We start from the raw sequence: 15,167 nt of genomic DNA, 5'->3' as shown, positions 1-15,167 counted from the left end.
AACCTGCAGCCACATGGCCCTTTACTGGATCAGTTTGACACCCCTGCCATAATGACTGAATGCAGGTTTAAGGCATGTCTGCATTGCATTTGATTTTCAGATTCTAAAGCTCTGCGTACTCCGTGTGAACACATGACGGAATGGGTTAGGAATTAATTAGTGTGACAGTCATTGTTCCAAACACACTGGCTTCAACCTTTAGACCCATGTGGACGGAGGATGTGTCATATACATAACATGTTAATATGGCCGTGCTACATCCTCATCCTCCGTCTCTGCCTGTCTGAAGCAGGAAACTAAACATCACTGGGGCCTGAGGACTTTAAATCCCAGTTCCAGAGCACAGGGTGGGAGGTGGTGGGGGGGGGGGGATTAAAGAAAGCTGTCTCTGATGTTATTTAATCTCACAGGCCAGGGAGTGAGCGAGCCAGTGCGCCCTGATGCACGTTATCAACCTCTGATGACCAGCGAGGGGGGGGGGATTGGGCGCCTCAGACGCCACATCGCCGCGAACGCCGCCACTACAGAGCACTTCAAGTCATCTTCCTGGCTGGCCCTAACCAGTCAGCGGCTCAATTTGGGTGATGGCAAGCGTGCTCAGTCAGGGGAGAAGTCGGTCCCGGATGATTTCCTCCTTCTCTGCTCGTTCCCCTCAGCACTGACGCCCCTCCCCACCTCGGCAACGGCGCCCAAATGTGCCTCTGCCCCCCCCCCCCCCCATATAACTCAGTCGCTCAAGCTATCTCAGGAACCTGTCTCGCTTCACCCCCCCCCAAACCCCCCCATCCTCCCTTCCCTTGCTCCCCTCTTCCCCTCCCCTCCCCTCCCACCCCACACCACCCCATCTCCCTGTGCTCCCCCAAGTGCATTCCAGCATGACAAACCACATGGGATTTCACTAGTCCTTTAAAGTCTGCTGCCTCTGGGAACCACTCTTCTCCGTGCAACATTTTAGTATTCAAGGGAATACGTGACTGGGGAGGCAACCAATGCTGTTATATTCCTCCCGTCTCCTCCTGGTTGTTATTTCAGTTGATGCTTTGCGGGAGAGAGAGTGAGAGAGAGAGAGAGAGAGAGAGAGAGAGAGAAGGGAAAATCGTTTTTTATCAGGTGATCTTAATTGATCACTGATTTTTCCTTTTTTTTGTTGTTCAAACACCGTTGGGACTTATTTTCCTGTCTCTGGTGATTCGTCCACATCAAACATTCACCGTCGAGATGTCTTTTTACTGAAGTCATTTTTTTCTTTTTTTATTTTAACACATAAAAGCATCACAACAACAATATACAAATTCTTAGTAATCTTTAAAACCAAAACACATTTACACATGCAACAATAGGGTTTAAGACAATGAGTAACTTATTGAATAATTTTTGTTTTTGGAATGTGTTAACGTTACTTTGCAGGAGAGAAAAGGAGTGTCGTTCGGTCCAGACTGTCATCCCTTCGCTCCAGAACAACATCTGATATGTCAAATATGTATAGTGTAAGTAATTCTAAATTTGAATGTTTTCAACATAACATACAGTTCCTTTACTGGCATTACTCTCTACCTTTTAGACAGTTACAACCTTTAGTGATCCAAACGGAAAAAGAGAAAAACAACAACCACAAAAAAAAGGTTTGATGGTTTTGTTAAAAAAAAACAAACAAAAAAAACCCCATGTACTTCAATCATCTTTGTGAATATGACCTCCAGACAGCCGGCTGACTCATAAACGTCTGGCGCTGTCACAATCAAATGACGGCCAATTAGATTTTAAAGAAGTGTGACTCAACCGCACAAGACAATGTGCCCTGTTCCCCCAGTGAGTCTGCTCCAGTGACGAACAACAAGCCCGTCATAGAAGCCCTGCTGCCGTCCTTCGTGTCATCATTCCCAACGAGACGCCTCGCACCTTAACGTCGGCGCGGCATTCAAAAGTGTGGTTTGCAGATGAAGCGAGGGAGAAAAAAAAAAAACGCTAGAGGATGATTTCAGTTTTTGGTGACATAATTCAAGAGTCAACGGAAATGAGCGATTGAAGAATAATCAACAGAACAGATTATTGCTCCGGGGTAAAGTGTGTCGTGTTTGTTTTTATCAATCCTTGTGGCCTCTTCTGTGTGACGGATTCATTATGATTGTATGATTGTCTGTTTGAGTCCTTTACATAGGATTGGCTGCAAAACCTACAGCCACAACACTGGAAACACATTCATAGACACCAAAAATATACATTATGATACTGTCAAAAGGTACAATAATTACACAGAAAAGGAAATTACAGAGTTAAAACAACACCATTATGTTTTTCATTTTATCTTTTTGTCTGTCCACTTTTCTTCTCTCGTCCTCCACAAATGTGTCGGGGCGTGTTGGGTTCTGTGAACCCGTCAAGTGCTCCTGGCAGAGAGTCAACAGTCCCACCTGCCCTCCTGCTGCTGGATGGGGCGGCCGTGCCTCGCCCGTCTAAAAGAACCACCGGAAAGCTTCGCCGTTGTTGACCGGCGTCCTCTGCGGGAGACAGAAAGTGAAGGACACGTTATTTAATTTGCAGGTTTTTTTCAAGGTTGTGCCATTGTCATGCCATGTAGAAAAACAAAAAACAAACCTAGACTCAGAAATTACAGGCACATTTGGAAGTAAATAATCAATAACGTTCCGAGCGGTGCTGGGTAACAGCGGGTTGAAATAGCGCCGACGTTAAGTTAAGTAAAAACCCAGAAGGGCGCTTAAAACGGCTATAAAGCACAACCACCAAACAAAGTATTTCATCAAAGAGCCAGCCAAGGTGATTACATCCACGTCCCACCCACACCCAAATAATCATTACGCTGGATGAAATATTCAATACAAATTCCCAAGAAGCAACAATGAGGCATTTAATTACTGTGAGCTCGAGCCGCAGTGAGGGGGAACAGTGCATCATTTCAATTTGAGCCCGCGCCAGCAGCCGCCCCTCCCCCTCCCCCTCCTCCTCCCCAAAAAACCTCTATGGCAGAGTGACAGCCTCTCCTCTACGAAACTCATTTGGAAGTCAAAGACATAAAATACTGAAGTCTCCCACCAATCCCCATGACCAATTAGCACATTTTTTGATTATTTTTTTCGGCTGTTGACTGGTGGGGGGGGGGGGAGGAAATAGTGCATAATCACAACTAAAATCACTTTAGTCTGAGTGGAGGGCAATTTGACATTTTAATACCAAGTGTCATCCGTGGCTCCTTACAGGCCTGATGAGAGCTGCAGCACCAGGCAGCCGCCTACTCTTAGCTTATAGAGCGCAGGACCACATGTAGACGGTGTTTACGGGCCATAATTTAATATTCACATATGTTAACTTCCCGTGGATTCGTTTGTGATCATGTCATGTTCTTGTTTTACCAAATTCTGCTAGAAATTTGAATGAAACAAATTAAATTAAGTTCTTAGTTTTACACTGTGTGAAGGGTTCAAACATTAAAGCTACAACAACTGGTCGCTAAATCAATTACTTAACTGGCAGGAAATCCATGAGCAACAGTTTTTAACTATTGATTAAACACAAGCCTCTCACATGCAAAGCTCCCCTGTGGTTTTATACAATAAGACGAAAACCTTTTGGTTTCTGAGCTTTGTCCTGACAAAACAAGCTTTTTTTAAAAACAATATCACCTGGGCATGTTTTTTCTTTTCTTTCTATTTCCACTTCAGTAGTCGATGATGACAGTATTCATAAATTGCAGCCCCAGATTACAGGGGAACGCAACCGATTTAAATGGGCATTTGTCTCATTGTTTTACAAGTAATTTGACACACAGTTGTTTAAAGGGGCACTATGCAGTTTTGGAGAAGAAATTAAAAATCAGAATTCTAATATTTAAAATATTGAGGTAATAATACTTAGAAATATATATATATATTTCCCATAAGTGAATAAACATACTGAAGAAAATAAGGTCCCCAGAACATTGTTTGAAGCTAGAAAGGTGGCAGGGTCCGCCAAATATAAACAAAGTAAAACAGCATGAAACCATGTTGTCCTTTAAGGTCAGTTTGTTTATTCAGTCATGAAAACAAGACAAGGCTTTGTTTATTTAGATTGTTTAGGCATTAAAAAATCAGATCTTTCACTTTAAAATGTCTTCCCTTAAACTACATAGTGCTCCTTTAATCTGATTCGTTTTTCAGGTGTTTCACTGGAGTGTATATAGTATAGGGTACGTGCTGTACAATGTACGTCCACCAAGCGTCTGGCGTCGCCTATCTGTGAATACGACGTGGTTTCGTTGGTGGTCACTGACTATTAACAAATGAGCCACGTCTGCTTCCATTTTTTTAATAATGGAACCAAAATTACTTGATTAAGTTTAGGAAAAGATGGTCTTACATAAAATAAATCATTCCTCAAAACAGTCACCACTAGTTGTTTGCCTCATGCAGGACTTGAATTGTGGCCACTTGGGTGGAAGTCCTATTAATAACCCGCCCATTTGTCCCCTAACCTCCTCCGAAAGAGGTCTTTTCAGTCTATTTGAATTGCTGAGCGTGTGATTTGCGTCATTATTGTCCCCCGCTGTTACCGCCACTTCATACACGTGTACGTTTCACGTGCTGACCTCTAGTGGATCAGCAGGTCTATTAGATGCTTTGACATGAGACGAGGCGGCACGTATCCGCGTTTGTGTATCCAAATTTGGCCTTTCACCCATTTCTGCAAACACTGACAGTAAGATTTTTGTGACATTGAAGTTGGAGCGTGAAGACTGTTGTATAATAACCCAATTCACAAACATCCACTTTTCCAGAGATTTCAGATTTCCCTCATAAATGAACTAAACTGGATCTCATAGAGGCAAAAGAGAGCAAATTTCAATCTAACAAACTGTGAATTTGGCCAATAATGCATAATGCTGTCAGAAAAACATTGGCGTAGCTGCGCAAATCTGGATTAACATAACAGACTTTTTAGTTCAAGAAGACCACTGGAGTAACCGCCTTACTTTACTTTAACAAACAAGCCCCAATAAGTGGCAATAAGAAGAAACACGGAATTAATAAATGACAGGAGAAAAGGTCCGCAGACTCCTCACCTAATGAGCCCATCAGCACCTGCGTTTATTAAACCGATTACCTCCAACAATAACAGCAACAAATCATCCGCGAGCCCCCGCTCACTTTACCTGCACGGTTAATAAGTGTTCAGTCACCACTTAGATAAAACAATAGAGGAGGTCTTCATGATAACATATTGGATCATTTTTTTCCCCCTAATCCCTGTAAGCCTGTCAGCTGCGTGTAGACAGGTGCCGGTCCGTCGCAACACGAGCTTTTTGGACACATACATTCTTTCCTTCCTACGTGTGCAGAAACCATTTACCATTTTTTTTTCACACCACATTAAGCAATTACTATTATCCTTCCAAGTGAATAATGGAGGGACCCGGAACAGCAGGATACCATCATCACCAATTTAAAGTCACGGCTGAAATGAAACACCATCACGTTTTGAAGGGTCGAGACGCTCTCACAGATCTCGTGTTTTTCTTTTTTTTTCTTTTTGCTCGTGACGTCAACGTAGCTCAATAAATTGTGCTTTTTTAAATTTTTGGATGCCATTGGGGTTTGGTTAATATATTGTTACAGCTGTTATTGAAGTCATTTCTGCTTTTTTTTTTTTTTTTTTTAAGACGTTTGATCATGGATAGGGCAAGTATAAATGGGTGGCATGATATTTTTACCATGAGTTTATTTTTGAATTTTAATAGTTGGAACGTTCTTATCAAGGTAAAGTAGAAAAAGAGAGTCTTCAGCGTTTGTCCTCCATAATAAAAACCACATAAACAGCCTTGAACCACTGGACACATGGATGATATGGGTACAGCTTTTTTTTTTTTTTTTTTTTTTTTTTTAACAAACTCAGTGTTTGCTTTTCTTTTGTATTTTCATAGAAACCCACCAGATTAAACTGTACAACTGTAACCTGTAAATTTAATTAAATCACACGCTGTTGGCAGTTTATGATGCACACCTCACTAGAACTACTACAACCGGTCTAATACAACATGCCCTTCAATAAATCCCACCTGTTCTGCATTATACAGGAGGACGTTCCTGTTATTCAGCCTACTGCCTTCACTGATGTTGATGAGGTGGCCAAAATAACAGAAACACCTGACAGTGTAAGACAGTATCATTCAACAGCACCACAAATGTGACCTCAGCCCCTCTTGTAAATTGGAGGAGGAGATGCAACCAGACAGTTCTGGCAGCAAGATTTGAGCTACAGACATAAAAAAACAAAACAAAAAAAAACAAAAATGGATTCTCAAAGACTGGAAGACACCAACTCCACCGTGCTTCAGAAAAGTGTTGCCTGACCTTGTTTTGGTTATGGACAATAATCTAAAAAGCCAACATAAATGGGTAGAATTCTGGTCCGCGTTTAAACATCTGGACTCAACCTGTTCTGCTCTGATTTTGTTTGAAACATGGAAATATAAACGGCATATACCGCTATGGGCTTTTGTGTCCTTTTAAAATGGTTTCATTCGACAGGATAAGCAAAGCAATAAGAGAGGACAGATAAAATGGGAATGAGAGAGCGGAGGACTGGCATGCAGCAAAGCGCTACAGGTTAGATTCAAACCCTGGGCTGCAGCAGCGATGACACAGCCTCTGTACATGGGCTGAATGGTCCACCAACTGAGCTACCAATGTGTTTTTATGTTTAAGTTGGGTTTTGGGTATTGATTTATATGCTGCTTTCCAAAATATGATAATAAAAATATGGTAATACGTGAATCTCACCAAACATCCCTTTTAAAAAAAGAGAACAATGAGCTTCAAGAACTTCCTTTAAAACAAAGTAACACGGGTGTCACAGCCTGATGACTACTCTTCCTAATAAGGCGCAGGGAAGAGAGCCATCAAGCATGTGCACTTCAAATGTCGCAGACGTCATATGAACATCACGACACAGCCGCGCTTTCAGCCTTTGAATGAGATGCTCTAAGAGCCGAGGCAAAAAAGGAGAGAGAAAGGGGAGGTGAGAATGTTTATCTTGATCCATATTCTCTCATTGATCAGTCCCTGGTGGAAGTGCGGCTCGCCAGAGACAATAATGACCCTGATCTGGGCACTCGGCATGTCTCTGTTTTGTTAAGTTCCCGCTTTATCGATCCAGTGTGGCTCCTGAGTGCTGCTTGGATTCACTCCCGGGCCTCCTCGCCTCGGCACACTGCAGTGACCAGGCACAAAGAAGGCTCAATTAGCACAGCCCCGCGTCGTCTGCTCCCCAACCTGCATGCGCCTTCAAAATCACTCCATCAACCACCAGGGAAGGGAGGGGTGGAAGAAAAGATACAAGAATACAGAGACAGTGGAGGAAAAACAGAAGAGTGAAAGGTGGGGAGAAGGTAAGGGTTGATAGTGTTACACCAGGGACACGGGAGCAACACCGAGGTTTCACCTCAAATCAAGACGCTGTGGCAGCAGCTCAGCCTCACGTCAACACCGCCGCCTCTGCAGCAGAGCATACATAACAACCTGGCTACAACGATACACAGCGGGAAAGACAATTTCCCGCTCTGGCAATGAATGCACACGACCGAGTATTGAACTGACTGGAGGAGGAGGGAGAGATTTCTCCAGACCTCAAATTAACCCCACCACACCACCACAGTAGGCAGTGTATTGTAAGTGTCTGCCGGTGGCTTTCGGTGATAACGACACAGTAAAACTGACATGTGGTGGAATAATTCTCTGCTGATTCTGGCGAGGCGGCGTGAGGTCTCTGGGCAGCCATGACACCCTGTGATCCTAACTCAACCTGGCAGGTGCAGTTAATGCCGAAGCCTCGTCGTCGGCTGATTGAGACGAGGTGGTGGAGAGACGGCGCCGGCGAGAAAACGGGATGTTGAATCATAATCAGGCCGATTTGTCTGGAGGAGCTTGCGCGAAAGAAAAAAAAAAAAAAAAAAAAAGCCGCTCCACCAACATAAAACCCCCCAACCGCAATCTCAAACATCCAGGTTAAGGCCAATGCTTCCCTATCTATTCGACGCAAATAATAAAAAACACATGAACGGTCCTGAAACCCCCCCACCCCCCCGGCCCCAGCCCACCCCTGCCCTGCCCCTCCCCTCCTTCTCCCCCCGCTGAGCCGGGGCCAGAGATAAACCACTCAAGACGATGAGGATGATAATGGCAGACGCCGCAGCGCCTCAAAATTCAATCAGCGCTGGGACGTCAATGCGGATGAGTGTAAAAGTGAAATATGCTCGCCGGCGTGTGTTAAAAGACGCCACACAGGGCTCGCAGAAACAACAACGAGCGACGAAGAGGACGATGAGAGGGGGAAAAAAAAAAAAAAAGCAAGGGAGAGAGAGGGAGAAAGAATGAAAATAATGTGTCTCCACTACTCCCGCTTCCCGGCACAATCCCACTGGCATTCTGAGCAGCCCCTACTTTAACCACAGACTGTGAATAAATTACCCTTTTGAACTCGGGGTGATTGCAAATGTGCCCCGGTTTCTCTTGAGACATGTCTGGCACTAACCCTCAGCTCTGTGCTTCCAGCCAGCCTTGTCACAGAACCCCATCCCCTCCCTCCCTTCTTCCCTCCCACCTACACACACACACACACACTCAAGGCACACACACAGACACACACTCAAGGCACACACACAAGCATGCACAACATCATAAAACTTTTAATTCACCATAATTACGGGTGCCATTTTTTTTTTCAGCCAACTACAAACTCGGCTCCTTCTCTTCTCTCCTCTCCTCTTCCCTCCGCTCTCTCTATTTTTTTTTTTTTCTGTCTAGGAATTCTCAGGAAGATTCTCATACTCGGAGATAAAAAAAAACAATGTGTTAGAGATGAGGAAGTATCCTATAGTGGCAGAAGATCAGAGCAGAGATGGAGTGGATAGAGACGGATATATGGAGGTGGGGGAGAGACAGGACGGGAGGAATCTCAGGGAGAGACGGCAGCACTGGGCAGGTTGAATAGCAGCCTGTGGGTGCTGATGTGTTTCAGAATGCTCATTATAACACATAGCCCATGCATTACCCTGACAATACCCATAATTTATTAACTTACAGACCGGGGGAACCAGGCCACTTTTTCAAAACCGCAAACCCCTCGGATGCAGCTCTGACAGGCTGCAAACAAAATATATATATAAATAAATACCACTCTCCTGACACACAAGCTGCGACTGACACTGTTTTAGCTGTCTGGACGCTGACTTAAAAAGAAAGAGAGAGAGAAAAAAAAAGAACAAATTTAAAAAGCACTTGCATGTGAAATTCACGCGCACACCCAGGTCAGCCAATTTGTGTTTTTCTTTTTTTTTTTTTTTTTGCCACCTTGCACGTCGCAAGGCCCCGAAAATAAATCCCGACGCCTCAGAACTACAGTCGGAAAAGTTGAGCCTGTGATCATTTCGCTATAACATGACACCACGCGGGGAAATGACTTTGATTATTTTCTTATAGGCAAAACTGGTGGGGAGGCAGACAAAACTAGGGAGGAGTGAGGAAAAGAGCATGTTTCATCAGAAGGAAAGAAGGAAGAAAGGAAGGAAGGAGGGAAGGAAGGAAAGAGGACTTTGGGAGCCAGCCAAACATTCAGGGCTGATCTCCAGCTCTAAGAAAGAGAGAGGGAGAGAGGAGGGAGGAGGGGGGGAGAAAAAAGTTTCAGCAGTGCAGTCAGCCTTAACTGATGTGTTATATATTGCCTGTCACTTTATTCTGCAGGAATATTGGGGCGTTGCCAAGCTCAAACCTGGAAGGTATAGCAATCCATCACCTGCGCTGTTACCAGCGTTGGTGGGTGGGGGTTGAAATCTCATCTCGGAGCTTGTAGCCAATATTCTAGCCACCCAATGCCGTTTATAAAAGGTACCTCTCCAAGGCCGCTATCACGGACAGACCAGTCATCTAGTCGTCCACACGCCGCTGCCCTCCCCGCCCTGCATCACAACACCGTAACGCAAACAGACTCCAGCTCAGCGCGAGAGCTTATTCCTCGGATATTATCTGAGAGGATCATCAATTTTAAGATTCACTCTGGTGATAGTAAGTAAAAAGAATAAGACGACTTTAATGGAATATGCATTTGCTGTGATGAAATCGTCTTTCTGCTTTGCGGTTTAGTTGTTTACGAGCTGAGGATTCAGATTCAGTGGGCAAGCGATTAATTGTGACTGGCAATCTAATTTTTCATATTTAGAGGTACAGTACAGAAGCAGAGTTACACTTAGAGGAACAGAATGACACATTATAACATCTCAGATCTAAATTAGTATAATATTAAAGGTCCAATTTGTAAGACAGTTGATTTTTGCGTCTCATTCCCAACTCGTCAAACGCAGATTCTTTGGGAATGTAGGTCAGGTCAGCTGTCAGCTATCGTCAGTATGTGAAGAGTTGGGTGAAAGAGTTGGGAATGAGACTCAAAAATAAATAATTTATCTTTACAAATTGGACCTTTAAAGCAACAAAATGCAACTTTCTAAAGAAAAGTTGCTGATTGTTGAGTCTCATCCTCAGGTTGTCAAATACCGAGGCTTTGGGTCGGACGCCAACCGAAAGCGCCAACATTTGGCGATGAGACTCAACTATCAACCACCATGAAGTCTCATTTCTGTTGCTTTAAAATTAAGTTAACTTTTTCATAGTTTCACTTGAGACATTCAAGTTGGTTAACATTAACTCAAGTACAAATAATAGGCTGCTCGAGCATTTCCATTTAATGACACTTTCAAATTTAGGGTCGCACGATTGATTTAGATATTATGAAAAATTGCACTATGGCCAATTGCAATCTCAGAATCGCAAAAGCTTCAAGATTTGGTTGAATATGTGAAAAAACATCCTTACTGTGGTGCAACAGAGATAATAGTAGTCCTGGCCAACTGGTTGAAAATGTGTATTTGTTACAGTACAGACTGGAACTGTCACAATATCAGATTATAACTTAATGATCATCATGGCCAAAAAAATCCACAATACGAGATATTATCCTGATATCTGTAGAAATTTGAAAGAAAAAAAAATCTTCTGATCAAAAGTATCATCTTTGTGTTATTTGTCTCCTATTTTAGCCAGTAAATGACCCTCAAATTATAAGTTTAGGGAGGTGTAGAGAGCCTGTAACCGTACCTTTTTGTTTTAAAAAAAAAAAGCGTACAAAAACAATAATTACACATAATCACTGGTTTTAAAGGCAACCAGATGAACTCATAAACAAAAGGTGCAGTGTAAAGCCTAACATCTTCAGGATTATGTGAATTATCACCAAATCTCAATGTCACGATTATCATTAATATCGCAATGTCGCAACACCACTATTAGAGACGTCAACAGTTGTCACATCATCATGATTTTAATACTTTTCTTCAGTGGAAATAAAAAAATGGTGATACAAAAGCAGTCATTCCCACTGATTGTGAATCATATTGCAATCTTTAGAATCAATTATTCTCTTTTTACCATATCGTCTATTTGTAATTTGTTGTCTCAATGCAATTAAGAGATTAAGAAGAAATATTCTACTTTTAACTCCACGGACATCTTTTGGAACTGAAATATCCCTTTAGGGGGATGTTTGGTGGCTTCCTCTCATGCAGCAAAAACAACTGTTTCTTCCTGACTGATCTTTGTCCTGATCCTGTACAGAATGGCATGTTCACAGCCAAAAGTGTTTTTTAATTAAACACCATCCCCCAGATCATTACATGTTTAAAATCTTCACAGTTCGCCCGGATTATAACCCTCAGTGCGCAACTTTGAGGCAATAACGTTACCAGCCACAAAAATATCAGTTCTAAAGTGGATAAAATATAGACGATAGATTTTTTTGGCAGTTTTTTAAATGATACAAATTTGCTCAATTTCTAACACTTAACAACCGAAATATTCATGTCTTTTTATTGCTTTTGTCCCGTCTCATCATCACCGCTGAAGTACAAGGTTATCGGGGCGGCTGTCGGTAGAATGAAAGGTGCCTGAAGTGTGTAAATACACACAGGTCACATAGCTACTCTCAGTCAATACCATTCATTTTTACTCACAAGTGCCATAAAAGTCGGACTCAAATAAATCAGACTTTGCAGGTGACCTCAGAAGCGAGAATCTCGGCGGGCTATAGATCACGAAGGTCGGGAGCGAATCTTCATTGTGTGTATAACCCTTGCGATTTTAATCTCATATTCTTTCTCCATGAAGGACTTAAATGTCAGAGATATTTACAAATCGAGTGGAATACTGTGAGCTGTTTCTTTCCACTGTGTATCTCCTTTAACTAGCTCAAGCATTCAGACTCCCTCTTGAATATATGCCCACAACAGTAATGCTCACAGACAAAGATACCAAGTACACCAGCGTCCCGATCGCATTCCGGTGCTGAAATATGGCAACAGTCTTTTAATTCAAGGTCCGGCCCCGCACCATGCGTGCATTCGAGCAAATCAAGCTAAGTGTATTGCTGATGTTTGTGAGTAATGAGGAATTTGGGAGTTTTTTGCTGACTAGGCATGTATGAAGCAGGAGGGGTAGAAGCTGGGTGGGGGCGTATGATGGTGTGCTTAAGAGCTGTGCCTGGGAGAGGCGGGGTGGTCACAGGGGGGAGATTAGGCTGAGGGGCAGCGAAGGAAAACCAAATCCATCTCCATCTCAGAAACATCCTAAAGCAGATTACTTACTTCAGTGGGAGAGGGAAGAGAGGGAGGAAGGAAGGAGAGAGGAGTGGGGTGGGGGGTGGGCAGAGGAGCATGAGATGGATGAGGGAGCAGAAGAGGAGGAGGAGGAGGAGGAGGAGGAGAGAGAGAGAGAGCAATTAGCATAGATGCAATTCTGGCACAGTCCTCTGACTTGATATTTGACCTTCTGCAAGAGTCTTGCCAAATATCGCCTGAGAAGCGCAGACGGACCATATGGCAAAGTGCTGCTGGAGGCTGAGTGCAGTGTGACTCCAAGCCTCCGTATGCTAATGGGGGAATGTAATTACAGTGCAGTATTCCTGTAGGACGTATATTTTACTAGCCCTCCATAGGAGCGGCTTTGCAGCGAGACAGGCCAAGCCTCAGTGGCTTCAGAAAATACGCTTTTCTATCAAACAGTCAGGCTGCTATTGAGCACAGAGCGAAATGGAACAGGCCCGGTGTAACTGGGGCGGCACTGCAATATGTCGCTTTATGAGGAAGTCGGTGTGTGTTTGTGGAAGCGGAATCACCTCCAGCCAAACGTCGAGCGAAATCCGCACTGAATCACATATGGATGAAAAGCTGCTCAAATCGCAAAGCTGCTGCTCGCGCCTGGACACACCCCGACCGGTGATGTCACAGCAGATGTTTCCCATCAGGTGCCGACGGCAAAACACCTGCTGAGCAGGTGACATCACTGATCGGGGCGTGGCGTAAGCTGCAAGATGCTCGGAAGATAAATACCACTGGGAATAAGACAATACCAGATTTGGTGACATCTGTTTGAATTTCCTCCTAACTCAGGTGATTGGGGAGCAGGTGAGATTGAAGTAAATGATCTAAACTGAAAACTGGAAGTGTTGGATATTAACAGTTGAGCTTCGGACAGGAAACATGGAGGGACACGGGCACACCAAGAAATAAGGTCTATTATGATCACTGGATTGAGTTTAATGACATCATTTGTCTTCGACTATGACAATGTGTCAGTGTCCATGGGTCATACAAACATACACCATTTCTATACCAAAATTAGCATGTATACCCAGGTTGTTAAATACAGATAAAACTTGCTAAAAATAGGCAATTGATTCATTGCCAGTGGATGAGTTGGCTAGTTTATTTTTTTTCTTGTGTCATGATCGTCATAAGAAACGAAATGTTGGAAAAACAGCTAAGGAATGAGACTTCTCATCTCTTGACAGCTGCACATGTGATCAGGCAGCTGGCAAAGATACGACACTGACAAGGAATCCAGTGACGATGCTACAGTGGCTGGTTTTTTTTTGTCTATTTTTTAAAATTTGTACCACCATATTGATGTCTGAGTGTTGCTTGAACAGAGACAGAAGAAAAAGTATGAGCAAGCATTGCAGTTCCATAACTGGAATTAAAAGGATTTTGGGGACTTACATTATTGCATAAATCATTTACTAATTGTTTATATACTGCTTATAAATGCCCAAAATAAAGTGTTGCCAATGTCAAATACATCACATTAAAATGCAAAGAATTAGCATGTTTGGTTGTTCACATACAGATTACATCATCGTTTGATGCTAAATTAGTTTTTTTCAATAATTTAACAGAGCAACATAGAAATCAGATTCTATGCAGTCTTTTCAACCCAAATGTTTAATGTTCGCAAAGTCGCAAATTGCAAAGTAATGTCAATATTTTTTACGTTTAATCCTGTCAATTTTAACTCCTGAAAAATCTGCCCTAAAACACGAGCCGGGACACACTAACTTTTTCTTTTTAACCAAAATCATTCCCCAACCTTGAGCAGGGGGCCCAAACCTATAAATACATGAGAAGCAGCACGTAAAACCTCCAGCCATCCATCCCGACCTTCCCGCTCCATCTCCTGAGTAGACAAAGGCAATCGCACAACCATGACCACTAAACATGTGTCAGGTCGAACTGGTGTTTCCTCTGAAAGTGTAGACAAATAAAGATAAGGCGAAACAAGGTCCCAAAGTAACTGCTTACCAGTTACAGGGTGTCTCACCCTACAACCTAGAATGAAGTCTGACACAATGCTTCTGTACAGTGAGAGATATCTGGGCTTAAAGGGAGCCACTTTCTGCTGCTGAAACAACACTCAGACACCATGCCTCTTCCATTTATCATGCATGGAAAGTCCCTGGCCCACGCAGACAGAGGCTCAGTTGACCCTCGTAGGAAGAAGCTGAGGCAGCACCCTTGGGTCAGAGGCCGCCGTCTGTGGCTGAGATCACCTACCTGCTACTAAGTACAGCGGTGCTGGCCTCCATTTCAATTAGCTTCACCTAAGAATCCTCATCCGAACGCAGCAATTTTGCACAATTCCTGCTACAAAGCTAACCCCTCCTCTGGGAGCGAGCCCTGTCTGGGAGATGGCGGCGAGCCTTTCAGGTGCTGCCGAGATTTCAGGAAAACAAAAAAAACAAAAAAAACAGAGCAGTGCGGCGGCGAGGGTCAATTGAGCTCCGGGACGGGGAAATCA

At 43.4% G+C, this 15,167-nt stretch overlaps 1 protein-coding gene across 1 annotated transcript in view; it reads right to left on the bottom strand.

Annotated features, from left to right (window-relative positions):
* Positions 1–1,235: 1,235 nt before the first annotated feature.
* Positions 1,236–15,167, bottom strand: part of cxxc4 (CXXC finger 4) — a 77,194-nt gene continuing 63,262 nt past the window's right edge. The window contains exon 3 of the mRNA XM_037096326.1: positions 1,236–2,498. Within this exon, the coding sequence (XP_036952221.1) occupies positions 2,454–2,498 (45 nt within the window). The 3' untranslated portion in view covers positions 1,236–2,453. The remainder of the gene's footprint in view (positions 2,499–15,167) is intronic.

This window comes from Acanthopagrus latus, chromosome 1 (genome assembly GCF_904848185.1).
Source record: "Acanthopagrus latus isolate v.2019 chromosome 1, fAcaLat1.1, whole genome shotgun sequence".
In the NCBI taxonomy this organism is placed as follows: Eukaryota; Metazoa; Chordata; class Actinopteri; order Spariformes; family Sparidae; genus Acanthopagrus; species Acanthopagrus latus.
Note: the sequence above shows the minus strand (reverse complement) of the source record. Positions and strands in the feature narration are given on the sequence as shown.